The sequence below is a fragment of the Hemiscyllium ocellatum genome, chromosome 22, assembly GCF_020745735.1.
Source record: "Hemiscyllium ocellatum isolate sHemOce1 chromosome 22, sHemOce1.pat.X.cur, whole genome shotgun sequence".
NCBI classification, from domain to species: Eukaryota; Metazoa; Chordata; class Chondrichthyes; order Orectolobiformes; family Hemiscylliidae; genus Hemiscyllium; species Hemiscyllium ocellatum.
In genome coordinates, this window is record NC_083422.1 from 22180419 (window position 1) to 22204498 (window position 24080).

The following is a 24080-nucleotide window of genomic DNA, read 5'->3' on the forward strand; positions in this document are numbered from 1 at the left end:
CAATGTTGGAAAGATTACCTGGGAAAGGGGGGTTTAGGGTATACACCTGTATAGAACTCTAGGGAAAGTGTGGGAAAAGAGAAGGAGAGAGAGAGAGAGAGACAGTGAGAGGTCAGTCATTTAAAGACGATGCCTGCACTCCCAAGAGTCCAGGACTGTTCTCGGCAGCATTGAGTTCACTTTTAATTACTGTAAACAAAAGATGCGATCAGTGTTGGAAACACGTCTTTGATGTAATGTTTCTGTCAGGACCTCGATTTCTCCTTTGGATAATCCAATATTCAGATAATTGATATTCGGATAATTGAGGTTCCTCTGTAAACTTGTTGGATTATAACTTGGTGTTGTGCGATTTTTATTAACTTCAGAGAAAGGGCCAGGGAAACAAACAATAATAATGTTGCACATGAAAGGAGCTCTGATGGAGTCATATAAGATTGTTGGTGAAGTCAACATGTAAGTGGAATAAGACCACTAAGTCTAACTCAGGGAGGGAGGCCTTCCTGAAGGACAACAAGCCATTGCTATCTCTCTTTCTTTGTAACTTCTTTCAGCAAAGTGTGTGAGCTGAAAACCCACTAAGAGTCAGCTTTAGAATCAGGAGGAGCTCCGAAAGACGATTTTCTTAGAATCCACCTCACCCTCCCAAGCAAAAGGAATTCAAGCAGAGACCCATACCATGAACATGTGAGAGTGTGTCACAGAAAATGCCAAATAAATTCAGAATCAGAAGATGTTTTGTGACAGTACATAACTTATCTTCTTTTCACAGGTTTAACTATTATTTAAGTGCCTTAAAGTGAACACACTGCAAAATTTTGACTTTCCTTGTTTCTCCTTAGACCTCTCTGCATGACGGTGTGCATATTAACTCTTAGGAAGGGTGATATATATGTAGATTGATTTAATTCAAACTGTTTGCCAGTAATCACTGCATCATTGTATGAAGATTCTTTTTTGTTAATTTACCAGTTATTTATTGTTGACTCACAAAACCTGACTGACTTATTCTTGGCACTGAATCTGACACAGTCTGGGACCTAAATAATTGACCATGTTACCAAAGTGGTTCAATTTAAAATTTGTTGTGACCAGTGGAGGAGTGGGCCTGGAAGCGGAAACCCTGCACCCTTCTGACCTCAGTTATAACAACTGCAAATTTCATAGTTAACCTGTAACTTTTCCTTTTCTGCCAACACTGCCCAACCTGTTTTAAATATTCCTCTTAATCCAACTACTATATTAATGGCTGAACACATTTGGATGTTGCTGCACCCTTGCAATTGGCCACTGATTGCAAATTTCGACCCTCAGAGGCTGTCATATGGTAAATAAAAAAAATCAAAAGAACTCTGGATGCTGGAAATCAGAAATGAAAACAGGAATTGCTGGAAAAACTCAGCCAGTCTGGAAGTATCTGTGAGCGAAATTAGAGTTAACCTGAAATCTGGATCTGAAATATTAACTCTCCACAGATACTGCCAAACTTGCTGAGTTTTTCCAGCAATTTCTGTTTTTGTTTGTCGCAGTCTTGTGGTACTGTCTGCCACTCTTGCATCTCAATTATTCTCCCAAAATTGCCAACCACAGGCTAAAAAATGCCCAAACTCTTCAGTTAGCGGATTTCCCAAGAATATTTTGTGACCTATCAGACTACTGACCTTCTGAATGCTAGCCTTGCGCTTCACAGTGGCTCTTCAGAGATGAATGTAGCCGTATCTAGAGGCACTGACAGAAAATATGGACAGAGAACAGCTTTTCATGGAAATAAACATGAGTGGCTAAGGGCTAGCACTGGGAAATGTATCTGATTGCTTTATTCTGCAGACAAGCTGCAGAGCCTCAACATGCAGAATGTCCTCTGGCCATGCTTAATGATTTTCTGAGGTGGCAATCTGATAACATTTGTTTATCTTCAGTATGATCAACCCAGTTGCAGCTGACTTCATCACACAACATCAAACTGCTACTCTTAAACATATCAGGGACTATCTTTGAAAAGAAATCATTTTGGGAATTACATTTTAACACACTGTCTTGGTACACCAAGTCATGGCAGATTTTGCCTTTGACAATGTGTAAATGAGTGAGCAAATACTTGACCAAAACAGACATTTCTTAAAGCGCTTGCAAGTGAGTTTGGATTTGCACCAATTTCACTGATTGCATCCAAAATGGATTCTACCTGAGAAACTAACTTCTTTGGTGTGGGAATCCAAAACTAAATAGCAAACACTTATAAATCATTCTGGAGTGAAGTCACAAAATGCTTCTTCACACAAAGGGGAGTGGAACTATGGAATTATCTTTTTCAAAAGGCCATGGGTGATGGTTCAATTGAAATTTTCAAGACAGCCATATAGATTGTTGTTATGCTCCAATTGTTAAAGGCTGTCTTATGGGATTTTATTATTAAGTGTGGCTTGCAATACAAAAGAAAAATTTTGGATTCTGATCACCTTATGTATGACTGACAGGAGCTCAGCAATGCCTTTTAAAAGATGTGATAATTTGTTCTTTATGTTCACTTTTGAACTTACACTCCAATTGAAAATGTTGCCTCTGAATTTTAATTGGTTATTATTTTGATTTTCATTATTTTACAACACATTCTTAGATTTGTTAAACAATTTATTTACTATTTGTAGTGCAATTTAATAACCTGTTTTCTATTAATAACATTGCATCATGTTTTTAAATAAAAAACTCTTAAAATTGCTTTCCAGTGATAGGCTACTATTGACAGCAGTGATTAGAATTGAGGATTGAATTCATAGCCTTATAAAATTGAATCATGTGGCTGTCTTGTTTGCTATTAGGTTAAAAATCACACAACACCAGGTTATAGTCCAACAGGTTTAATTGGAAGCACACTAGCTCTGAAGCAATGCTCCTTCATCAGGTGGTAGTGGAGGGCTCAATCCTAACACACAGAATTTATAGCAAAAATTTACAGTGTGATGTAACTGAAATTATACATTGAAAAATTGATTGTCTGTTAAGCCAAATCTTGTTTGCTATAGCTTGTGAAATATTAATAGCTGCTATGGTGAAAAAGTGACTGGATATTTTTTCACTCTCAGAATGCTCTGATTAATTATGGTCCTGATCTATTATGGTTAAAGTTAAATGTGGAAGCATTTCCTAAAAAGCATCCTGGATTTTGAAGAATGAATAGCTATTTTCAACATTTCTCTCAGTCAACAAATAAACAAAATGCCATCTTATGTGGCTGCTTACAAAGACGTAGAATTATATACCACTGATTGTTCAATCATCTTTCATTTTATAATAAACAAGAAAGACGTTGATTTTGAATGGATCACAAGGACTGTGAAATGAACAGTTACTTTGATGTAGAGATTATTCCATTTTCCTGATCCGGTATTCAATCTAAGAAAACCTTTAGCTGTTAGTCACGTTGAAAGAATTATCAATGTGTGACTGCAAGCAAAGCAGTGACCAGCATTTCAAGGCCTCATTTCAAGGCAAAATTGATATATTGCAGTCGTAATAATACCACATACAACGAACAAAAAAAAATCTTCAATTTGTGCTGAAATTGCTTCTGATTCAATTAAGTTTACTAGAAATGACTATGTAGTGAGAATTTATATTCTTGGACAGGTCATACATTGATGCAGAAATTATATCATTTTCAAATTCTCTTTGAGTCACAGAGTCATAGAGATGTATAGCACAGAAACAAACCCTCCGGACCAACTCGTCCGTGCTGACCAGATATCCTAAATTGATCTAACCCCATTTGCCAGCATTTGGCCCAATTTGCTCTGAACCCTTCCTATTTGTGTACTCAACTGGGTGCCTTTTAAAATGTTATAATTGTACCAGCCTCCACCACCTCCTCCAGCAGCTCATTCCACCCAAGCACCACGCTCTGCAAGAACCTTTTCAATTTTTTTCCTCTCGCCTAAACCTATAACCTCTAGTTTTGTACTCTCCCACCCAGGGAAAAAGACCTTGGCTATTCACCCTACAAGCCCCTCATGATTTTATAAACCTCTCTCAGGTCACCCCTCAGCCTCTGATGCTCCAGGGAAAACAGCCCAAGCCTCATCAGCCTCTCCCTCTAGCTCAAACCTTCCAACGCTGGCAGCATCCTTATAAATCTTTTCTGACCCTTTCAAGTTTCATAACATGCTTCATTCAGCAGGCACGCCCAAAATTGAATGCACTTTTCCAAGTGGCCTTACACAATGAATTTTAATAAAAACAATAATATACAGTATAAACAAAGAAAATCACTTGGATGATACTTCTATGAGTTTTTTAAAATTTCAAAGAAGACATGGCTAAGTTGACATTCCAGTCTGCAGTCCATTGAATTAATAATAATATGCTATGATACAGAAAGTGATTTGAATTTCACCTAATCAGTTCATTTTGAAAAATATACTTGATGACTTTCAGAAATATAGTCATGGAGTTGACAAGGTAATAAGACCATGAGATGTAGCAGCTGAACTAGGTTATTGGGCCCATCAGGTCTGCTCTATCATTCATTAAAATCATGGCTGATATGATAATCCTCAACTCTACTTTTCTGTCTTTTTCCCATATCTCTTGATTACTTGACTGAGTGAACGTCTGTCTGTCTGTCCCAGCCTTGAATATTTTTAATGACCAGGCCTCAATAGCCCTCTGATGACAAGAAAATCCAGTGAATTAATATCTTCTGAGAAATGAAATTCCTAACTCTGCCTCAATTACTCTGAGATTATACCTCCAGATCCTACAGTCTGCCAAAGGGGGAAACAAACTTTCCACATCTGACATGGTTCTTAAGAATCTGATATATTTCAACAAGCTTTCAATAAAATCATACTCCCTGATTATTTCTATTTCTTTAAATATACATCGTGACACTATATCTGTAACAGGAATATTTATAGCACAGATTAATGATGTATTTAACTTTGTTAAGAGCTGCAGCAGAATAACAAAGTTAAGATACTAAATTCATACTATCGCAATGATTTCCTTGAATGAATCCCAGGTATGCAGTAAACATTAACTTCCATTGATATAAGAAAGATGTGATGCTCCTGTTATATTGGGCTTCACTGTTACTGAATCGATGAGCTGCAGAATTGCCAGGTAATTCATCAAAGATGAGGCCTTGAAATACTTGTCACTACATTGCTAGCAGTCTCATATGGATAATTCTTTAAAAGTAACTGAAAAAGGGAGTGATCGGAAAAAGGGGCAATTCAGAGGAATGTCTGATCGAGCGACAGAATGATAGCAGCAGGCAGGTAGGGTATTAGTAATCAGGGACGATGGAGAGATGATGACTGACAGTGACTTATGGTTTTAATAGGAGTTTGGGAAAGAACATTCCGGCTTCTGTTGGCTCCACATTTGGATCAAATCAATTGTGAACAAATGGCCTCAGTCAACTATTAGGTTTTTTATTTACACCTGCAAGAACATAAGAAGTAGGTAGACACATGTGGCTCTCTGGCCTGCTGCACCATTCAGTTTGATCACGGTCGGATCCTAATTCCACTTTTCCAACCATTCCCTATACTCCTCGGTTCTTTCAAGGGCCAGAAATATTTCCACCTCAGACCTAAATATATTCAACAAAGGTGCACTGAAAACCATCTGGGATTGGAAAGGTTTGCAACCTGAGTGAAAAAATATGTCCTTTGCTCAGTCCAAAATAGACCTGTTGTCAGAGAACTGTACCTACTTCAGCCAAGAGGTACGTCTTTTCAATGCCCACCCAGGCAAACCCCTTTAGAATCTCACCTGTTTCAAGTAGATCACACTCCTTAAGCCCCAGAGTCCAGGACCAATGTATCAAACATAGGACAATCCACCCATCTCAAAAACGAATCCAGTAGACCTTCACGGAATTGTCCCCAAGGCAACTATATCATGGATAGAGAGACAAATCTGTACACTTCATTCACCATGCAGGACTAAAAAGACCTCTGTATTCTGTATCCCCTTACAATATTCACAAACATACCATTTGCTTTCCTGATTTGGAGATGCCGGTGTTGGACTGGGGTGTACAACGTTTTAAATTTGCTTTCTTAATTGCTTACTGTACTGGCATGTAAACTTTGTGTTGCTCATGCAGGTGCACCAAAGTCCCTTTGAACATGAAAATTTCACCTTACAATTTTCCTTTTAAAAAGTTTCCTGCTTGTCTATTCTTACTCATTAAGGAAAGAACGTCACACATCCTCACATTATACTTCATCTACCACCAAACCTGTTAATATCTTTTGGCTGCTTCCTCACAGCTGACATTTCCACTGAACTTTATATCATCAGCAGATACAGATATATTACTCTCAGTCTCTAAGTCTAAGTCATATCTATTGATTGTAAATAACAGTGACTCCATTATTGTTCCCTTCAGAGCTCTACTAGTCACAACGTGCCCACTTGAAGATACCCTGTTTATTCATATCTGTGTCCTCTCTATTAACCAAGCCTCTGTCCACACTAATATATTAAAACAACTACACGAGCCCTTATCTTGTATATTAACCTTTCACATTTACAGCTGACACAAAGGTTGGAGGTGTAGTCGATAGTATTGAGGGCTATTGCAGACTGCAGCGTGACAGGATGCAGAGGTGGGCTGAGAAATGGCAGATGGAGTTCAACCTGGATAAATGCGAACTGATGCATTTTGGAAGGTCAAACTCGAATGCTGAATATAGGATTAAAGACAGGATTCTCGGTAGTATGGAGGAACAGAGAGATCTGGGTGTGCAAGTACATAGATCCCTCAAAGTTGCCACCCAAGTGGATAGAGTTGTTAAGAAAGCATATGGTGTTTTGGCTTTCATGAACGGGGGATCGAGTTTAAGATCCGCGAGGTTTTGCTACTGCTCTACAAGTCCCTGGTGGGACCACACTTGGAATATTGTGTCCAGTTCTGGTCGCCCTACTATAGGAAAAATACAGAGGCTTTGGAGAGGGTGCAAAGAAGGTTTACCGGGATGCTGCCTGGACGGGAGAGCTTGCCTAATAAAGAAAGGTTGAAAAAGTTCAGACTTTTCTCTCTGGAGAGAAGGAGGAAGAGAGGAGACCTGACCGAGGTACACAAGATAATGAGAGGAATAGATAGAGTCAATAGCCAGAGACTTTTCTCGAGGTCAGGATTAATGGGTACAAGAGGTCACAGTTTGAAGATATTAGGGGGAAGGTATAAAGGAGACATCAGAGGTAGGTTCCTTATGCAGAGAGTTGTGAATGCATGGAATGCGTTGCCAGTGGTGGTGGTGGAAGCAGAGTCATTAGGGACATTTAAGCGACTGCTGGACATGCACATGGAGAGCAGTGAGTTTAGGAGTGTGTAGGTTAGGTTAATATTTTTTACATTAGGATTAAACCTCGCTACAACATCGTGGGCCAAAGAGCCTGTTTGTACGTTTTCTATGTTTTTTGTTCTATGGAACCTTGTACAATGCCACTTGAAAATCCAGATATTTTACATCCACTGGCTTCCCTTTACCATTCCTACTAGTTACATTCTCAAAAACTTACAATAAATTCATCAAATATAACTTCATTCTCATGTCACCATTTTGATTTTCATCATACTATGGTTTTCTACCCTCACTCCTCTTTCTTAAATAGCAATATTACATTTGTTAATTTTCAATTTGCTGGGATCATTTGAGAAATAAGGGAATTTTGGAAAATCATTGCTAGTGCATTTCATCTCTCTGTAGCTATCTCTTTTAGAACCCTAGGAAGCAGGCCATGAGGTGACTGATCCGAATTTGTTCCTGATGTTACTTACCTTACATTTCTCTGTGTTATTACCTTCTTAGTTACCTTCTATTTCTGGTTTGTAATTTGCACATTCTTTTTATGAACAACCAATGGGCAAAAAGATCTTTTAGTGGCTCACACTGTCCTGAACCTCCTATTGCCATTATGTCATTAGGTGTAGGATTGATCAGCTGCTGACCAGGACAGTGACATTAGGAAGCATAAACCTACTGCCCCTTTCAAGGTTGCATTTGTGGTCCAACTGCTCTCCTAATGCTCTTCTGCTGCCAGTTAGTCAGCCAGTCCAGGCTGCTTCTGCCCATGCCAAGATAGTCGAGCACAAAGAAGAGCCTTTAGGGCCAGAGATGCACAATTTATGAAGAACTTGTCCAGGGAATATGGATGTCACTGGTAAGGTTAGCAATTGTCACTAATTCCTAATTGTCCTTGAATTGAATGGCTTGCTAGACCATTTCAGACAGAAGGTAAAGGTCAAACACCTTGCTGTGGGTCTCGAGTCACATGTAGTCCAGACCCCAGGTAAGGATGACGGATTTCTTTCCTTAACATGTATTAGTGAGCCATGTAGGTTTTTAGCAATAATTGCCAGTGGTTGCATGGTCACCATTTGAATTCTACATTTTACTGAATCGGAATTTCACCATCCATTATGGTGAGATTTGAAATGAAGTACCCAAGACATTAGCTCGGGGCTCCAGATTACTAGTCCAATGACTGGACCACTAGGTCACCAACCTGTTTCCCGCTTAGGCATCCTGAAAGGACACCTGCATTCACCACAATATGAAACTCAGCAGCCTTCCATTAGTCATGTTGCAGCCATTAAAATAGCATTACATGGGGCAGTGAACACGAAGGAAGTGGATAAGAGTGACTGTTTGTTTTTTGTATGGGATAATCAAACATTTCTTTGAGAAAGTTGATTATAATGTGCGTTTTGTGGTGACTTTTTTCACACAATTGTGAGCAATACCTATGTAATCAACAGCATCATATATCATGGGGCAAGTGTTCCCTTGTTTCAGTTGCTTTTCTCTCACAAGAGAAATTGAAATAAAGTCAGCTGTCTCCGTAATACAGAGGCTCAGTAAACTCCTGTACGCAACAGCAGATTACAAGCAGTTTTTAATTTGCCTGTTTGAGGAAGACGTAAACCACATAAAACTTTACTGTCATAACCAGTGTCACTGTACAGGCAATGCTGAACTCATTCTGGTCTGCTGCCACAGCTACGTTGCAACAGATGGGAGTGGTCAGTGCGCACCATCTTGGTGAAACAGAGAAGTCTATCACACTGCTCCTAAATCAGGCTGAGCTCAGACAATTATTTCCTGAAGACTGCTGAAGTGTCCCATTGAGAGCCTTTCCTTCCTCTTTAGGAAGTCTGTCCTATTCCGGGTTAACTTTGCTTATTCAGCCTGTTATGGCACAGGCCAAATAGGATAGAAACAACTGTACACATATCTGGGAGCAGGTGCTCTGAGCAGGAACATGGAGGTGAGGGTGGAGGCAATCATTATGTGTGATACAAGTCATTGTGGTTTAAAGGAAATTGTATAAATACCCAAATGCTTCGTCCACAATCAGTAGAAATCAAACAGCAACTAACCTGAAAGATGCTTAAGATATATTAAAATAGCAGAGGCTCTTTCAGCTATTCAACGCAAGCTCAGCTGTGCAAGGTGAAGAGAGGGTGTTAGTTCAAGGATTCACATGCCAGTGTTGACGTCAAATGCAGACTGATGTCAAAAGCTGCTTATTCTGTAATCCTCCACAACACTCTCTAAACAAACTTAACGTACCCTGATGAAAGTGGTGCCTAACTTGATCAATATCACAATTACTACACAAATGCTACACTTCTCCAGCTTCTCCACATACATAGGATCTGTTCAGATGAGGAGGAACATGACGGCACTTGGAAGTACTCAAGGATGCCCTCATAAAAACATGGTACGATGCTCAACTCATCGACCGCCAGTTCTGACGCGCCATAGCGAGAAACTGTAATGACCTCCTCAGGAGACAGACATGAGCTGCAACCGACAGAATATCTTTCTTGTCCAGAACTTCCCAAGAGCCGAAAAACTACGCCATATTCTTTGCAACTTGCAACACATTATCAATGAGGATGAGCATCTCGCTAAGACCTTTTCCGTGCCTCCACTTCTCACCTTTAAATGATCAGCAAACCTCAGACAGATTATTATTTGCAGCAAATTGCCCAGCTTCCAGGACAACACCATACAACCCTGTCACGGTGGATGCTGTAAGACATGTCAGAATATAGACATAGATACCACCATTTTGCGTAGGGACACCTCCCACCATGTATACGGCAGGTACTCATGTGACTTGACCAATGTTGTAAACCTCATACGCTGCAGGCAAGGTTGCCCTGAGGCATGGCACATTGGTGAGACCAAGCAGAGGCAATGGCAATGGATGAACGGACACCACACAACAATCAACAGACAGGAGTGTTCCCTAGAGTCAAAGAACAATTCTGTGGTCCAGGACATTCAGCCTCAGACCTTCAGTTGACTGTCCTCCATGGTGGACTTTGGGGCAGGCAACAACGCAAAATGGCTGAGCAGAGGCTAATAGCCAAGTTTGGTAACCATTGGGATGGCCTCAAGTGGGACCTTGGGTTCATGTCACACCACAGGTGGCTCCACTGCATCTCTCTCTCTTACACACACACACATTTTTAAGTTTGTTGGGTGAATTTCTACTTGCAGAATTACATTTTATTTTGCTCAAAAACTGCATGAATCCATGTAAGATTCTGTAAAACCTTTTTTAGATTAGAATCTGAACACTGGGGCACAGACAGCCTCACACAGGGCATTTCACACCTTCAATGTATTATCTGAGCTGACATGGCACCTGTTGTTGAAGTTCACTTGAGAATGTAACTTTAAAAAAAGGTTCTTGGATTTACATATGAAAGAACTGCAACCAACATGGTCATTCTAAAAGATGAGAGACTTAACAAACAATCCAGGTCTTTTCAATATATAATTTCAGTTGCATCACACTGTAAACCTTTGCTGTAAATTCTGTGTCTTACGATCTTGTACTCCACGACCACTTGATGATGGAGCAAGCTGGTGTTTCCAAATAGACCTGTTGGACTGTAACCTGGTATTGTCAGATTTTTAACTTTGTACACCCCAGTCCAACACCGGCACCTCCAAATCATGACTGCTGGACTATAACCTGGCATTGTGTGAGTTTTAACTTAACATCACAACTGTGTGCAGAGTGGATTCAATTTTGGACACCCAATGTGATATTTGTAATGTCAAAATTACAGGCGTATAAAACGAAATATTGCTGTCCAAGTGTCTTCTGAGCTGCCGATGAAGCAGGAAGTATACAGGTGAGAAATCTGGGTGAGCAAAATACCCAAGGTAAGCAAAGTAAATAAATATGAAAGTAAATTATGAAGTTTCTAGAAACAAAAGTACTCCTGCTATATTTTAACCATGTTTCCTTTGCCATCAGACTTGAGCAGGATGTCAGTCCATCAGTCTCGTCATTGTACGCTCTCACTGCAACAGAAGTGGAATTGCTTCTCCCTTATCCTTCCCCTGGACCCCCTCTCCACCCCTCACACCTGGCTGTCCCCATTGCTGTCCAGTTTGCCACTTCATGCAGAGAATGATGCAGCTACTGAGGCAGCCTGTGAAATATTGAGGGCTCTTTATGTGCGTTCCCCGGGTCAATGGTTTGTAATTCCTTTCAGGGGTACCTGGCTGCAACATGAAGTAAATTAAGTACAAAGCCATTACTCAAGTCCTTCGGTGCCCTTGGCAGTCACATCACCGACATTGCGACACATGCAACACTGTCGCCTACATTTGCAATATCAACAAAGTGCAACCGTATTGTAATCAGAACGACTACAAATTGTCTGTTATTCTAAATCACACAAATTGGACAATGATGCAATTTTGCAAAGGAAGACTCCAAAAATACTGTTTCTGTAAAATCTACAAAATCTAGGTTTTTTTGTTTGTTTTAATATATTTAATTATCCAAATTAAAGATCTGATACAGAAGCCCTAAATCATAGCTATGATTGTCATTTTTCTTTTGACTTCTATCAATATCACTCGCAGATCATTTTAAATATTAAAACTATCCCATTAGGAATAGTAACGTAAAGAACTGATTTCAGACTGTTGTAAGAGTGATCATTGAAGAGTCCAAGAAATTATAGCAACAAAAAATTATTCATAGACACATTTAACATCTGTTCCAACAATTATTTGAATTCCATGTAAAAATGACATACTCGGTAAAGAGTAAATCCCTTCAATGATATGAAAACTGAAATGTATTACCAAATAAACTATAATTCAGAACTTTAGGATGTTTAAAAACTAATATTATTAGTCTAGAGTCTACATATTCTATTCAACTACTGAATCTATTTGCTGTAATAATGATAAAGATAAGGAATGTTAAATTAAAGGCAAGTAATTTCTTTTGAATAAGGCCATTTAAATTGCTTTATGAAGAATGAAACTATGTGGACTAAGAAACCAAATGTGCTGTGTACCATTTCTAAGATGAACAGGATCTGATCACATGAATTAACATTAAGCAGATCAAATATGCCTATACAAAATTTTGTTATATCAATTAATAATAGCCTAAATACAAAGTTAAATTTTATCATGTGCAGTATGTCAATCATGCAGAATGTCAGGTTGCATTCTGTGCTATCTACTTGATCTTCTCGGGTTTCTATCATTGAGTATTTTCATGTTGTGCTTCAGAGAATATAGGACACACAGTGACAGTATTGCAAATGTGCTTATGCTTGTCCTTCTGATGTTGGATAACTGGGACTAGGGAAGGATAAAGAAGAAGGTTCTTGTTTTACGCTTCACCTGTTTCTCACTCAGAAAAATGATAAATGACAGGGAGTAGTTTAGTGGGGACCCTATTATAAACCTACTTGCGATCAATAAAATCTCAGCAAATCTGCAAATGAAAGCTAACATTCTCATTCACTTATGTACTTCTTTAAGCATACAAATTCAGAGACTGCACCAGTTACAAAACCATGCTTGTAAATGGTGGAGAAATAAACACAGCATCCATAATAACCTAAGTCCCACTTTCTCCAGTATTTGTGACATCGAAACTTCTATTTTTCTATTGAATGGCTTAAGGTACTGCTAAATGGACAGATTGCTTTAAAAAAGATTTTTTGTGTGCAAGAAAGAGGAGTATTTCTCTCGCCTATCACCAGATATCAGCCTTCAACTTCCACAAATTTTGCTCCTGCTTTCCCGTCCTATCCAGAATTCACACAGCAAAAAAACTGGCAGAATGCAATCAAGTGTCCATAATGTGCCAACAGCTCTCTGGTAAACAAAAACAACATTAGGTTTGTAACTGAAATTTATTTAGATCTCCCAATCACTGCTTGAGCAAGCATCGCATTACTCTTCTCTGAAATCTCCTCTCTGATCCTCATAACACGGATCTCTACTCCCAGGCTGCTACACATGTGAACTATTAATCATAATCTTAAATGAAAGTCATGAGAAAAGGTGTGAAATACCTTGTTACAAAGTGTGAAGAACACTGAGGTTTATACCATATTGTTGTCCTCTAATATAGGTACTCTAACAAATGCTTGAGAGCAAAAGAATAGCATTTGACAGTGTTAAAAACTACTTCAGTGTTGAGGCATTTTGTTGAGGAAAAGAGCAGTATTTGTTTGGAGTTAGAAAGGAACAGGAGATATATATCAGAGTAGATTTTTGTCTTCACTACCAGGGCAGTAATCTGACAAAGGGATTTGCCTACTCTTTACAGAAACTGACGTGTTTCATTTTATTAATGTCAATCAAATTGCCTAACAGTCATAGGGAAAAGCAGGTGTCAAAGAATCAGCAGCCCTTTATTTATCATGCTCAATTTTCCTTTTCATTATATTCATTGACATTGGGAAGTCTTGGCTGTACATAGTTTTTGCTCAACCTTTATACAAACATCCGGTCAGACAGCAGCTGAGGAATAGAAGAGTCGATATTTCCAGTATAAGCTCTTCATCGGGAATTCTCTTCATCAGAAAGATTGACTCTCCTGCTCCTCGGATGCTGCCTGACCAGCCGTGCTTTTCCAGAGCCACACTTTTTGACTCTGATCTCCAGCATCTGCAGTCCTCACTTTCTCCTCTATGCAAACATAACAATTACTAAGCATTTACAGCTCAGAAGCGGAACATTTAATGCAACCGTGTTTATGTTTCACATAAGCTTCCTCCCACTTTGCTCTGTTTCAGTAAATCAATATATCTGTTCTCCCGAATGTACTTATGCAACTACATGGTTATGATATTCATACCAAGCACTAGTGAGTTCCACATACTCAACATTCAAAACAAAAGACAAAAATCCCCAGAATTCGTTCTTGGATTTATTTGTGATAATTTGGACTGTCTTATAGAGAGTTCCTATCTAAAGGTAAATTCTGAAATGCAATGCAAATGCATTAAATACTCATTGATTAATATCACACACTGTTCAAATTCCGTGCTTCTATGTTCAATCTAGTTATTCCACACAAGCCTTTATGCACATATCTCACATATAGTGAATTATTGTTCCTTCTCAAATTTCCTCAGGGAGCTCCTTATTATTTGGTTTTTGTCTCTCTCAAACTGAACAAAAATCAACACATCTCACTGCTGTTTGCGTGATCCTGCTGTGTAACAAGGTGCTGTCATGTTTGGTTTCACAGCACTCATAGCTTTTCAAATTAATTGAAGCTGAAGGTGTGTAAAGATAATGTATTTGACCATTTCTGTTATCCAGCTTACAAACAGTCCATCTCAAAAATTAGTTGTTGGATTCCAATTAAACCTGGCACACAGTTAGGCTGTGGCCCAAGGCAGAATGGGTTCATTTTTTGTGAAGATACAGATTTAGATCCAAATGTTAGACTTTTTAAAAATAATCTGTAAACATTGGAAGTAGGGCAAGTTAATTTTCTTGAAAAGCATATTGGGCATTGCTTGCTTTGAATTAGACTGTCATGGGTTCTCTCAGTTGTGAAAATATGGGCAGAATGTTCAGTGCAGGTTGTTGGGTATGGCCTGGTCTGAAGCTTCTTAATGGGAAGGGAGCATTTAGTAAAGAGATTTCTTTTTAAGCTTTGTACTAACAGCACATCACCCAGACAGGGAAATGCTTCAGGAAAGAGCTACGAAATTGTAATACTTTGAATATGTGGAGAGATATAGAGTTAATGTTTTGAGGCCAACGTGACTCTTCTCTAGAACTCTGATGGAGGTAAGAAGTCTACTGAGGATCCTCTTTTGTTATGGTGTTAGGCATTTTGAAATGTTTCTCAGGACATGAAAAGCGCTGCATAATCAATAGTATTTTCTTTCCTCCTTTCCTGACAGCCCTGATTTACTGAGATTCAGTTGAGGTGCTGGTAGCTCTCTAGTAGTTTGACCAAGTACCCATTGTTCCGAGGTGAATCTAGACAGTGTAAACAAACATTTTGGCATTGTTGCAATTGAGCAAATTGCCACATTCTGTGCATGCTTGTGCACCTTCTAAAATGGTTTATTCACACCTATCCAGAGCAGAAAAGTCAGTCAGTTTTCCTCTTCCTACACTAGGGACAATTCAACTATTGCTACAGCTGAGTTAAATTGCTTCAGTAAAGGCTGGAAATTGTATCTTGGTCCTTCTGAGTTTTATTATTTAGTATATTTATCACCAGGGTCTTCATAATATTGCTGCTTATGTTAAGCTTGAATTAAACTGAAACTTAGCTTTGTGAAGTTAAGCCAAAATGCCAGTCTGAAATTCTGCTTGTGTTTGAACGATCTAGTTAGAATGATATAGATTCACAAAAAAGACTGTGTCATTTCATGAAATTTCCTTACACTGCAACCTTTTAGAGCTGGAACATGAGTCTCGGCATTTCATGACCTTGTTTTGCGACACAATGTCATATACAAATGATATCTTTTAAATTTATCTGCAAATATTTATGTAGGGCATATACATAAATACATTTTAGCACATGGCTCATGATTTATTATACTCTCACACTCATTCCAGCATTACCTCTCAATGTGCTCTGCCTGTAGATCATGACAAGCAAGTCCAGGCAGCCCAGATGTTCCCTTCAGCGATAAAGCCAGCAGCAGCTGCCTGTTTGAAGCTGGAAAGTGATGAGGACGATCAGAATCCCAGGGGGCTCCTGCAGCAGTCTGGCTATCGTGGGCACTGAGAAGGATTATTGAATGAGGGGACAGGTCGACACATCTAGTCATCAAGGAGAGTCAGAATGCACAATATAAAAGTATGATCCTTTATTTCAACTCAAGAATTTGTTTTCATTGAAGTACAGATGTGAATGTTGAATGAATCTTATTATTCATGGATAGTGAAGTCATTCAGAAAGGTGAACATTCAGTTGCTGTGGGGTCTTATACTCAGGTGGTAAATAATGGAAGGGTCCAGGTGGACAGTAGGATCTCTTTAGTTGTGATATGAAGAAGTTGGTAGTACTTTGACTCTCTTAACAATTGGTCTAAGAAATGTTGAAGAGGCAGTACGTTGCTGCATTCAATCACTTTGTAAATGCCTCCTGTAGTATCTGATTGGATGGCATTCACAATTGAAATGAATGATTTATCTGAGTGGCCGTGCTATTGGTGAACTGGGACTGCCACCTCTCGTTGCATAGCCACTATCTCCCTGTTATTCACATTGAACTGCATAACGCCGTTGAGCACAGCATATAGTCAGGATCTTTAAATAGCTTTGGGAATCCATCAGAACTGTCCAGACAGAAACATGTTCCTACGATCTCTCCGGAAGGATTCAACAATGAGTTGAGTGTATCTCTTGCAAGCCTAGAGTTTACTGCCCATCCCAAATGAGAAGATGGCGATCAGCTATTTTCATGAACTATTGCCAATCAGATGGCGGAGGGACTTCCATCATGCTGTTAAATACTAAGTTTATGGATTTTGGATCCAGTGATAATGGAAGATTGACAGTGTACTTCCAAGTCAGAATGATGTGTGTCTTGGAGAAGTATTTGCAGATGGTAGTGTTGCCTTGTGTCTGATGCACTCGTCTTTCTTGATAATAATAGTTGGGGTTTTGGAAGGTGCTATTGAAAAAAAAACCTGGATAACTGCTGACTTGCAAGACATAATTGGTTCACACAACAGGCCCAGTGCACTGATGTGCATGGAGTGAATGTTTAAGAAGATTTAGATTGTGCAATCCAATGAGGTGTTCTATCTTAGATGGTGTCAAGCTTCTCAAGTATTATTGGAGTTGCACTTTTGGGGAAGCAACAGCCAGGTGGTACAATCGTTAGACTGTTACTCTAGAGACTCACTTCTTGTTCTGGGGACTGGGTGGTGGAATTTGAATTTTGTACAAATCTGGAATTTAAAGTCTAATGATGACCATGAATCCATAGTCAATTGTCCTAAAAACCTATCTAGTTCACTAACGTCTTTTAGGGATGGTATACATGTGACTCCAGACCCACAACAATGTAAATTACATTTAGCCACACTCTGGGCAATTAAGGATTGGCAAAAAATGCTGGCCCAGACAGCAACACCCTCATCCCATAATTATTAAATAAAACGGATCCAGGCAAGTGATTTGTATTTGCTCACACTCCTGACTTGTGTCTTGCAGTTGTACAGGCTTTGAGGAGTCAGGAGATGAACTGTGTGCCTCTGACCTGCTCTTGTACATGCTCACCCAGTTAAGCTTCTGGTTTGGACACTTAGGAAATTGATTGTCGGAGATTCAGTGATGGTAATGTCTCAGGTAATGCTTACTGTTCATGTTACATTCACTACACCCACCTTACTCTGGGTAGAGGCAATGAGTCCTTCTCTTGATTTCAAAGGAAGTAGGTAGATCTGTATCAAGTCCCTGAGATCTGAGTAATTCTGCCTGAGTGAATATTGCTGGACGTATTGCTAGCATGTCTAGTATGTCTAGGCATTGTGTCCCTCCTGTAGTACCCCACAGTGGTGTATCCTCTATCAATAGGTACTAGATAACCCAAGACAAAGCACAGACAAAGGAGGCAGTGAACTACTTCAAACAAGTGCGCACCAGTAGAGGTGGCAAATGTCAGTAGTGGCAAATATAGTGATTGCCAAGAGGTGGTGGTCAGATGTTTTTCTGTCTTAGACATGCATTGCCCCCGTTTGTATCATAATGTTAACTGTAGTGAGTTGATTAGGTTTTGTTGCATTCAAGCACAAATTGCACCATTATCTGAGGGACTGTGAATGAAAAACAGTGCAGTGAACATTCCCACTTTTGACCTTATGATGGAAGGAAGGCCATTGCTGAATCAGTTTCAATGGCTTAGGTCTTGAGGCATTACCCTGAGGAACTCTACAGCAACGTCCTGTGGTTGAGATGATTGGCATTCAACAATCTGATCCATCTTACCTTGTCCTAGGTATGATTGGTGTACAATTTTGATCTGACTGATTGGTCACTTAGCCCATGCTGATTGGTGCACAAGGTGTAGTATGCCGTAACTTCAGTTGGTTGACATCTTTGAAATGCCATGACAATTGACCACTTCACCTCATTTTATCTATGTTAGGTATAGTCCCTGCTGTGCTATTCTGTACTCCTCAGTGAAGCAAGATTGACTGCCTGTCTGAATGATGTTGAGAGAGCAAGGCATATGCCAACTCGTGGTTTTGTATGATGGAATGATCTTCTGCAGCTGATGATAGCTGATGGCAAATGGGCTTTGAATTGCTGGATCTGAGCTAGATTTGGCATGGTGATGTTGTTCCTGAATTCACTGGAGAATATTCTCAGTATAAAGACAGGGCTTTATTTGTACAGGAACTGGTCATTCGTACCAATACTGCTGTGCATGGATGTAGCTGCAGCAAGTACATTAGTGAGGGTGAGATCATGGAGATGTTCCCCTCACTTTGGGATTCTCACCACAAGTCCAGTGCAACAGAAAGTCCTCAATCCTTCAGGATTTGACTAACTTTGTCAGTTGTGGAACTACCAAGCCACCTTTGGTGATGGACATTAAAGTCTCCTATCCAGAGTCCAGCAGCCCTGTACTTCTTTCAAAGTAATGTTCAACAAGGAGGAACACTCATTAATTAGCTAAAGGAAGGCAACAAGCAGTATTCAGGAGGACCACCCTTTTTTCATTATAGGCCAGATTCGATGAACCATCATGGATCCTGAGTTAATGATTAAGACAATACACTGTTGTGTTAGTGGGCGGTTGAAGCTGTCCTAATGGTAGGATGTGGCAAAATCATAAAGTGTTAGCCTCAGGCCATCAGGTCAAAAAGTTAGAAATCCACAATAAGGCAAGCTCTCAAACTGCACACTCCCACCTGAAACAGTTGACTGGGGAGCAGCTGTACTTAAATGGGTATTAGCAGCACATGGTTCAGTTATAGCAACAGCAGAATAAAATGATCATTCACAAAGACAACATATGACAGTTGCACCTAGACAAGTAAGTCCCACAGGACCCAAACAGGGGATTTAGTAAGCTGTTAAAATAATGTTAAAGAAATCCTCCTTTAGTGCTGCAACTACAAATTATGCTAAACACCAAGTTCCACAATCTCTTCAGCACAGAACTCTCATGTACAGTGGTATTACTAAAGGTATATTGTGGCTTTTTTGGCAGTAGTTAAAATCACAAAGAAAAATTTTTCAGTTTGTTGGTAGATTGCAAAAATTCAATACATTTAAACCACTTCCTGGAAGAGAAGGAAAACATGAGGAAAGACTGAGCTTGCATTTATGGCCTTTAGGATATCCCAAAACATCTCACAGTGAGTGAATCATTTTGAAGTGCAGTCACTATGTGGACACAGCCAGACAGCAAGGTTCCATTTGCAGCCATGGGATAATTGACTAGGTGGCTTTTTACTGATGTTGGTTTAAAGATGATTGTTGACAAGACGATGGGGAAAGTCACCTTGTTTCGAAGGTGAAAACAACCTTAAACATCAGTAAAACGGTTGATGTGGCGTTGGTTTTAAATGCCTCATCCAAAGGATAACATCTCAAACAATACAGCAATTCATTAGTGAGGCAACAGCATTGATTATGTGTTTAAATGTTGGAATAGGGCTTAAATCGACAACTGTATTCCCTAAAATCAACAATGAGCCCTGCGTGAGACGGTACCCAGCATTAATGGCTACCAAGTAATTAACAGAGGTACCACTGATTTTCAAAGAATTGACATAAAACCTCACATTGGGGAAAGAGATTCAACTTTGGTTTCCTACCAGAGCTGCAATGCAAACTATCAAATATAGTAACAGAACAGACCTCCATAACGTATGCATTCTATAATACTGGCCTTACTTCCTTTATTTCACTCCAAATTGAATTACTCATCCTAGCATTCTCTTCATTACTTGAGTCCCTTGCTGAGAAGGTGAGTGTAAATAAGGTGACTCAGATTTCTAAGAGTTACCTACAACAGATCATTACCATTTTTGCTGCAGGTGCCAATATAAACACACATTATGTTACTATTTTGGAAGCTCCAGTATTACAGTAGCTTAAAGTTCTAATCTGTTCTCAGATCTAACAAATTTAATGAGAATATCTTGGAATCAAACAAATCATCCAGCCATTTCCTTTTTGTCCTTCTTAATATTTTACAAGAGTATTCACATTTAACAAGAGTATTGGCCTAGTCTCAATGTTTAGCTGTTGTAAAATAAGTTTCTCAGTACAATACAATGTCAACATAATCTTATAAAATTCAACAATAGGTAGATATAGAACTCCTTCACAAATCTATTACCCTGCTTTAATACGTCTTAGTTAACAACTAAGTTTGTTTGGTCAAACAGAGATTTCACTTAAATACAATTCTTAATGCGCAACACTGACAGATAATTTCAAATTGTATGACTACCTATTAAAAATTTTAGTTTATGTTTGGAATAATATGTTAATGTCCCTGAAGAGCTTTTGAAGGCCCCTTTATAAATAAAAGAAAATTCAGTCTGGGGGGAAATATAGTCAAACTACTTTGATGGCATTCATCTAAATATTCATACTTTGGATGGTATCCAAGAGCTTTAGAAGAAATTCAAAATATTTTCCAAGAGGAATGATTTATGCCTCGGTGAGTGATAATAATCACATTACACTATAGACTGTCAAAAGCCCATGCTATGATTGGACAACATCTGTGCTCCATCTGACAGCAGATTAGCATTCTGCACACACTTATCCTCTGTTCCACAGTCGTCAGTACAGCTGCCTTTTACAAATACAAACCAATACCTTGACATTTACACAATTACAATACTTTCAACATGTAAACAAACTGAGCCTATTTATCTTGGTGTAATGCTGCTAAAATAATTCATTTGTAAATGCAATACATTTGATTTCAGCATGTGAGGGTAGGATTTAATGCTTCACATCATCTATTCGAAAAATCATGTTTGGAATGATAAAGCAATTTTAAATCCAATATTCCCAAATTGCTCCCACTAGAAAGGGACTTTCAGTATGTGTTGATGATCTCACCATGTACTGTATTTTACAGATTTGTCACACCCATTCTAAGGGATGATGCTCAATTTATATGCATATTGCATGTTGCTTGGAATATGAAATGCGAGTCAGAACAAAAATGAAAGGGTATGCCATAGGAAACACAAAGACACAGAAATGATTTGGTGACATTTTAGCAACATTTTAAAACACATCTTGCAGCATTTTACAGTAGCTATGATCCCATCTTTAAACAGCAAGCAGGTTTTATAAAGGGTAAGAAGTCAAATATATATTACAGGAAAGGGCATCAGTAAACAAATAATAAACCCAGCCTCGAATATTACTCTAAAATGGCAACAAATGATGTGGGAAATTAGGACTGAGTGCTCTTGTTTCTTCTCTGGTCATTTAATAAAATTCCATTTCACATTGCATTTTCCTCATGCCTGATTGGAATAGGCTATACAACACAATTTAAATGAGGAAACAGAAACCCTTTCAGGAATACAAACTGAACGCCAAACATCAACATGTATACCGGCAGGACTTAGCCTACAAATAAATCAATTTACACAATATTTTTCTTCAACTAAAATTTATGAAGCGAGAGTTCAATGTTCGTCTGCAATATACTGAAGCACTGCAGTCTGCAAAAAAAAATGTTGAATTATTTATGTCTAATGCTGCCTATAAAATGCTGCTGCCTTATTCTTGAACATCCCTTCTGTTTGTAAAATATATTCCTTTTTATTGAGAATGAGCTAAAGGGAGCGTGATAGTACGTTACTAAGCGTAACTTTCTGTTCAATGTTCCAAACATGTACTCACCATTAGGACTGCAAAGTTACCGAAGTGCACACATTGAATGGTGGTAATATTGCTTGCAGAGCCTGTTATATGGCACCCTTTAGCATGCCAACCACCGTGCCCATCCAAAAGGTCAAAATCCCAATATGCTGCAGTGGGATCTGTACCCAGCGCAAAATGCCTCAGAACAACAGTAATGGGTTTAGTGAGGTTCCCAAAGCTGCACCCATCTGCAGAAGCAAATTGAATTAGGTTAATGGAGTGGAAAGGTTTATAGCTGAATACTATATACACAGATCTGGAAGGTTTTGACAACAAGAATCGCAGGATTTAAAAAAAAACTTTTCAGCTTAAATGTAATGAATAAAAACTCAGCACGAATTATGAAATGTGATGAAATTAAAGAACATGAAACTTCTACCTGTCTTTTAGAAAGTATTCTGTTGGAATATATTATCCACAAATTAAAACTTATTGAAATGAATTAAAAAAAAGCCCTGCTCGAATTTCTGCAGAACACATTTTGTCTTTTGACACTTGTTTACATTATCCCTGACATATGCATTTACGCTTTATGCAGATTAAATCATGTGTATTGAGTGTTACTATTCCCTCACATAACAACAATATTTTTGAAAATTGATATTTTAAAAATACTGTAAATCACCGAGCACAATTTATTTTCAAAATGCATGCTGCTTATATCTTGACTGAATGTTATACACTACACTTTATATTGGATAACAGCTGAATGATGGGCATGAGCTGGATACATTTTCAGAACGGACTGACTTGTTTGAATAAGTAAGCTAATTAGAACAATTAGCGAGAACTATAGAAATTGATGCAACAATTAGAAAGCAACTATTAGACATAGATCTCTCTTTTACATCCATATGTAGCAACAATTGAAGGTCAACAATGCATTCAGAATTAATTTAGTTAAATGCTACATTTTGCAAGTGGTTTGACAAAACAAGCTTTTTGCCAAAACAAAAAGACTGTTCAGGAATCTGTTTGATTCCATTGTCTCTCAAAGTAAAATAAAACCTATATGGCAATCACATGTGCATCACTTAAACTAGTAGAACATACAGATTTTCAAATTTAAATAGAAAATTACCTATTTTGACGAAGACAACTGGAGTCGAGACACACTTGCGTTTCCCATCATCAGCAAGGTTTGATGAGTTACCTGTGCTGGGGAAGAGTTTTCCATTTCGAAATACAATAAATTGTAGCTTGCAAGATGAGTTGTCAACAGTGTGCAAGGCGAGGAAATGAGTGAAAATTGCTGGTGGCAACTGAACTGATGCCACTGCTACGGTGTTCTGTAGAATTAAAGAAAGAAGAAAAGATGTGAGTCACAATACTCTTGTTTTCAATAATTTCCTTTACAGCAAGGCATATGAACTGTCTCTTTTACTAACAGATTGGAAGCTACCAAAAACTGGAGTTATAACTAGGGGAATAGCTATAATTCAGTGCATTTTAACAAACAGCACATTTCCATTGCCTGAGAGTATCTTTCTGGTCAAGCTCCCTGCTGCAGAGGTGAGAATGGTTCCTACCATCCAAGCTAGAGGGTTACATCAACACTGCAGATCTTATTTAAAGAGACAATCTACCAGGTTTTTATCCTTCACTTGCAACAGAATCGGACAACTTACATACAGAATGGATTTATAAAAAGATTGCATAGATGTCTTTGTTCTTTATTAATATAAAATGGCACTGAAATAAAGTGCCTCATCAAAGTAAACACAGAGGGGAAACATATTTAAGCATTTTAATTCCAAATTTTCTCCACCTAGACTACACTAATTTCTTCATTTTCTCTTAAATGATTACTGTTCATCTGGGTTTGTCATCTGTCTGGATTAATCACACATCAGTACCAAAAGCGTTCAGTGACTCATAGCATAT

General features: G+C 38.6%; 1 protein-coding gene across 1 annotated transcript in view; it reads right to left on the reverse strand.

The window, feature by feature from the left end:
• Positions 1-24080, reverse strand: part of LOC132826241 (adhesion G protein-coupled receptor A3) — a 544117-nt gene that overhangs the window by 74206 nt on the left and 445831 nt on the right. The window contains exons 13-14 of the mRNA XM_060841943.1: positions 23278-23485; positions 22176-22384 (exon numbers count right to left, since the gene is read on the reverse strand). Of these exons, the coding sequence (XP_060697926.1) occupies positions 22176-22384; positions 23278-23485 (417 nt within the window). The remainder of the gene's footprint in view (positions 1-22175; positions 22385-23277; positions 23486-24080) is intronic.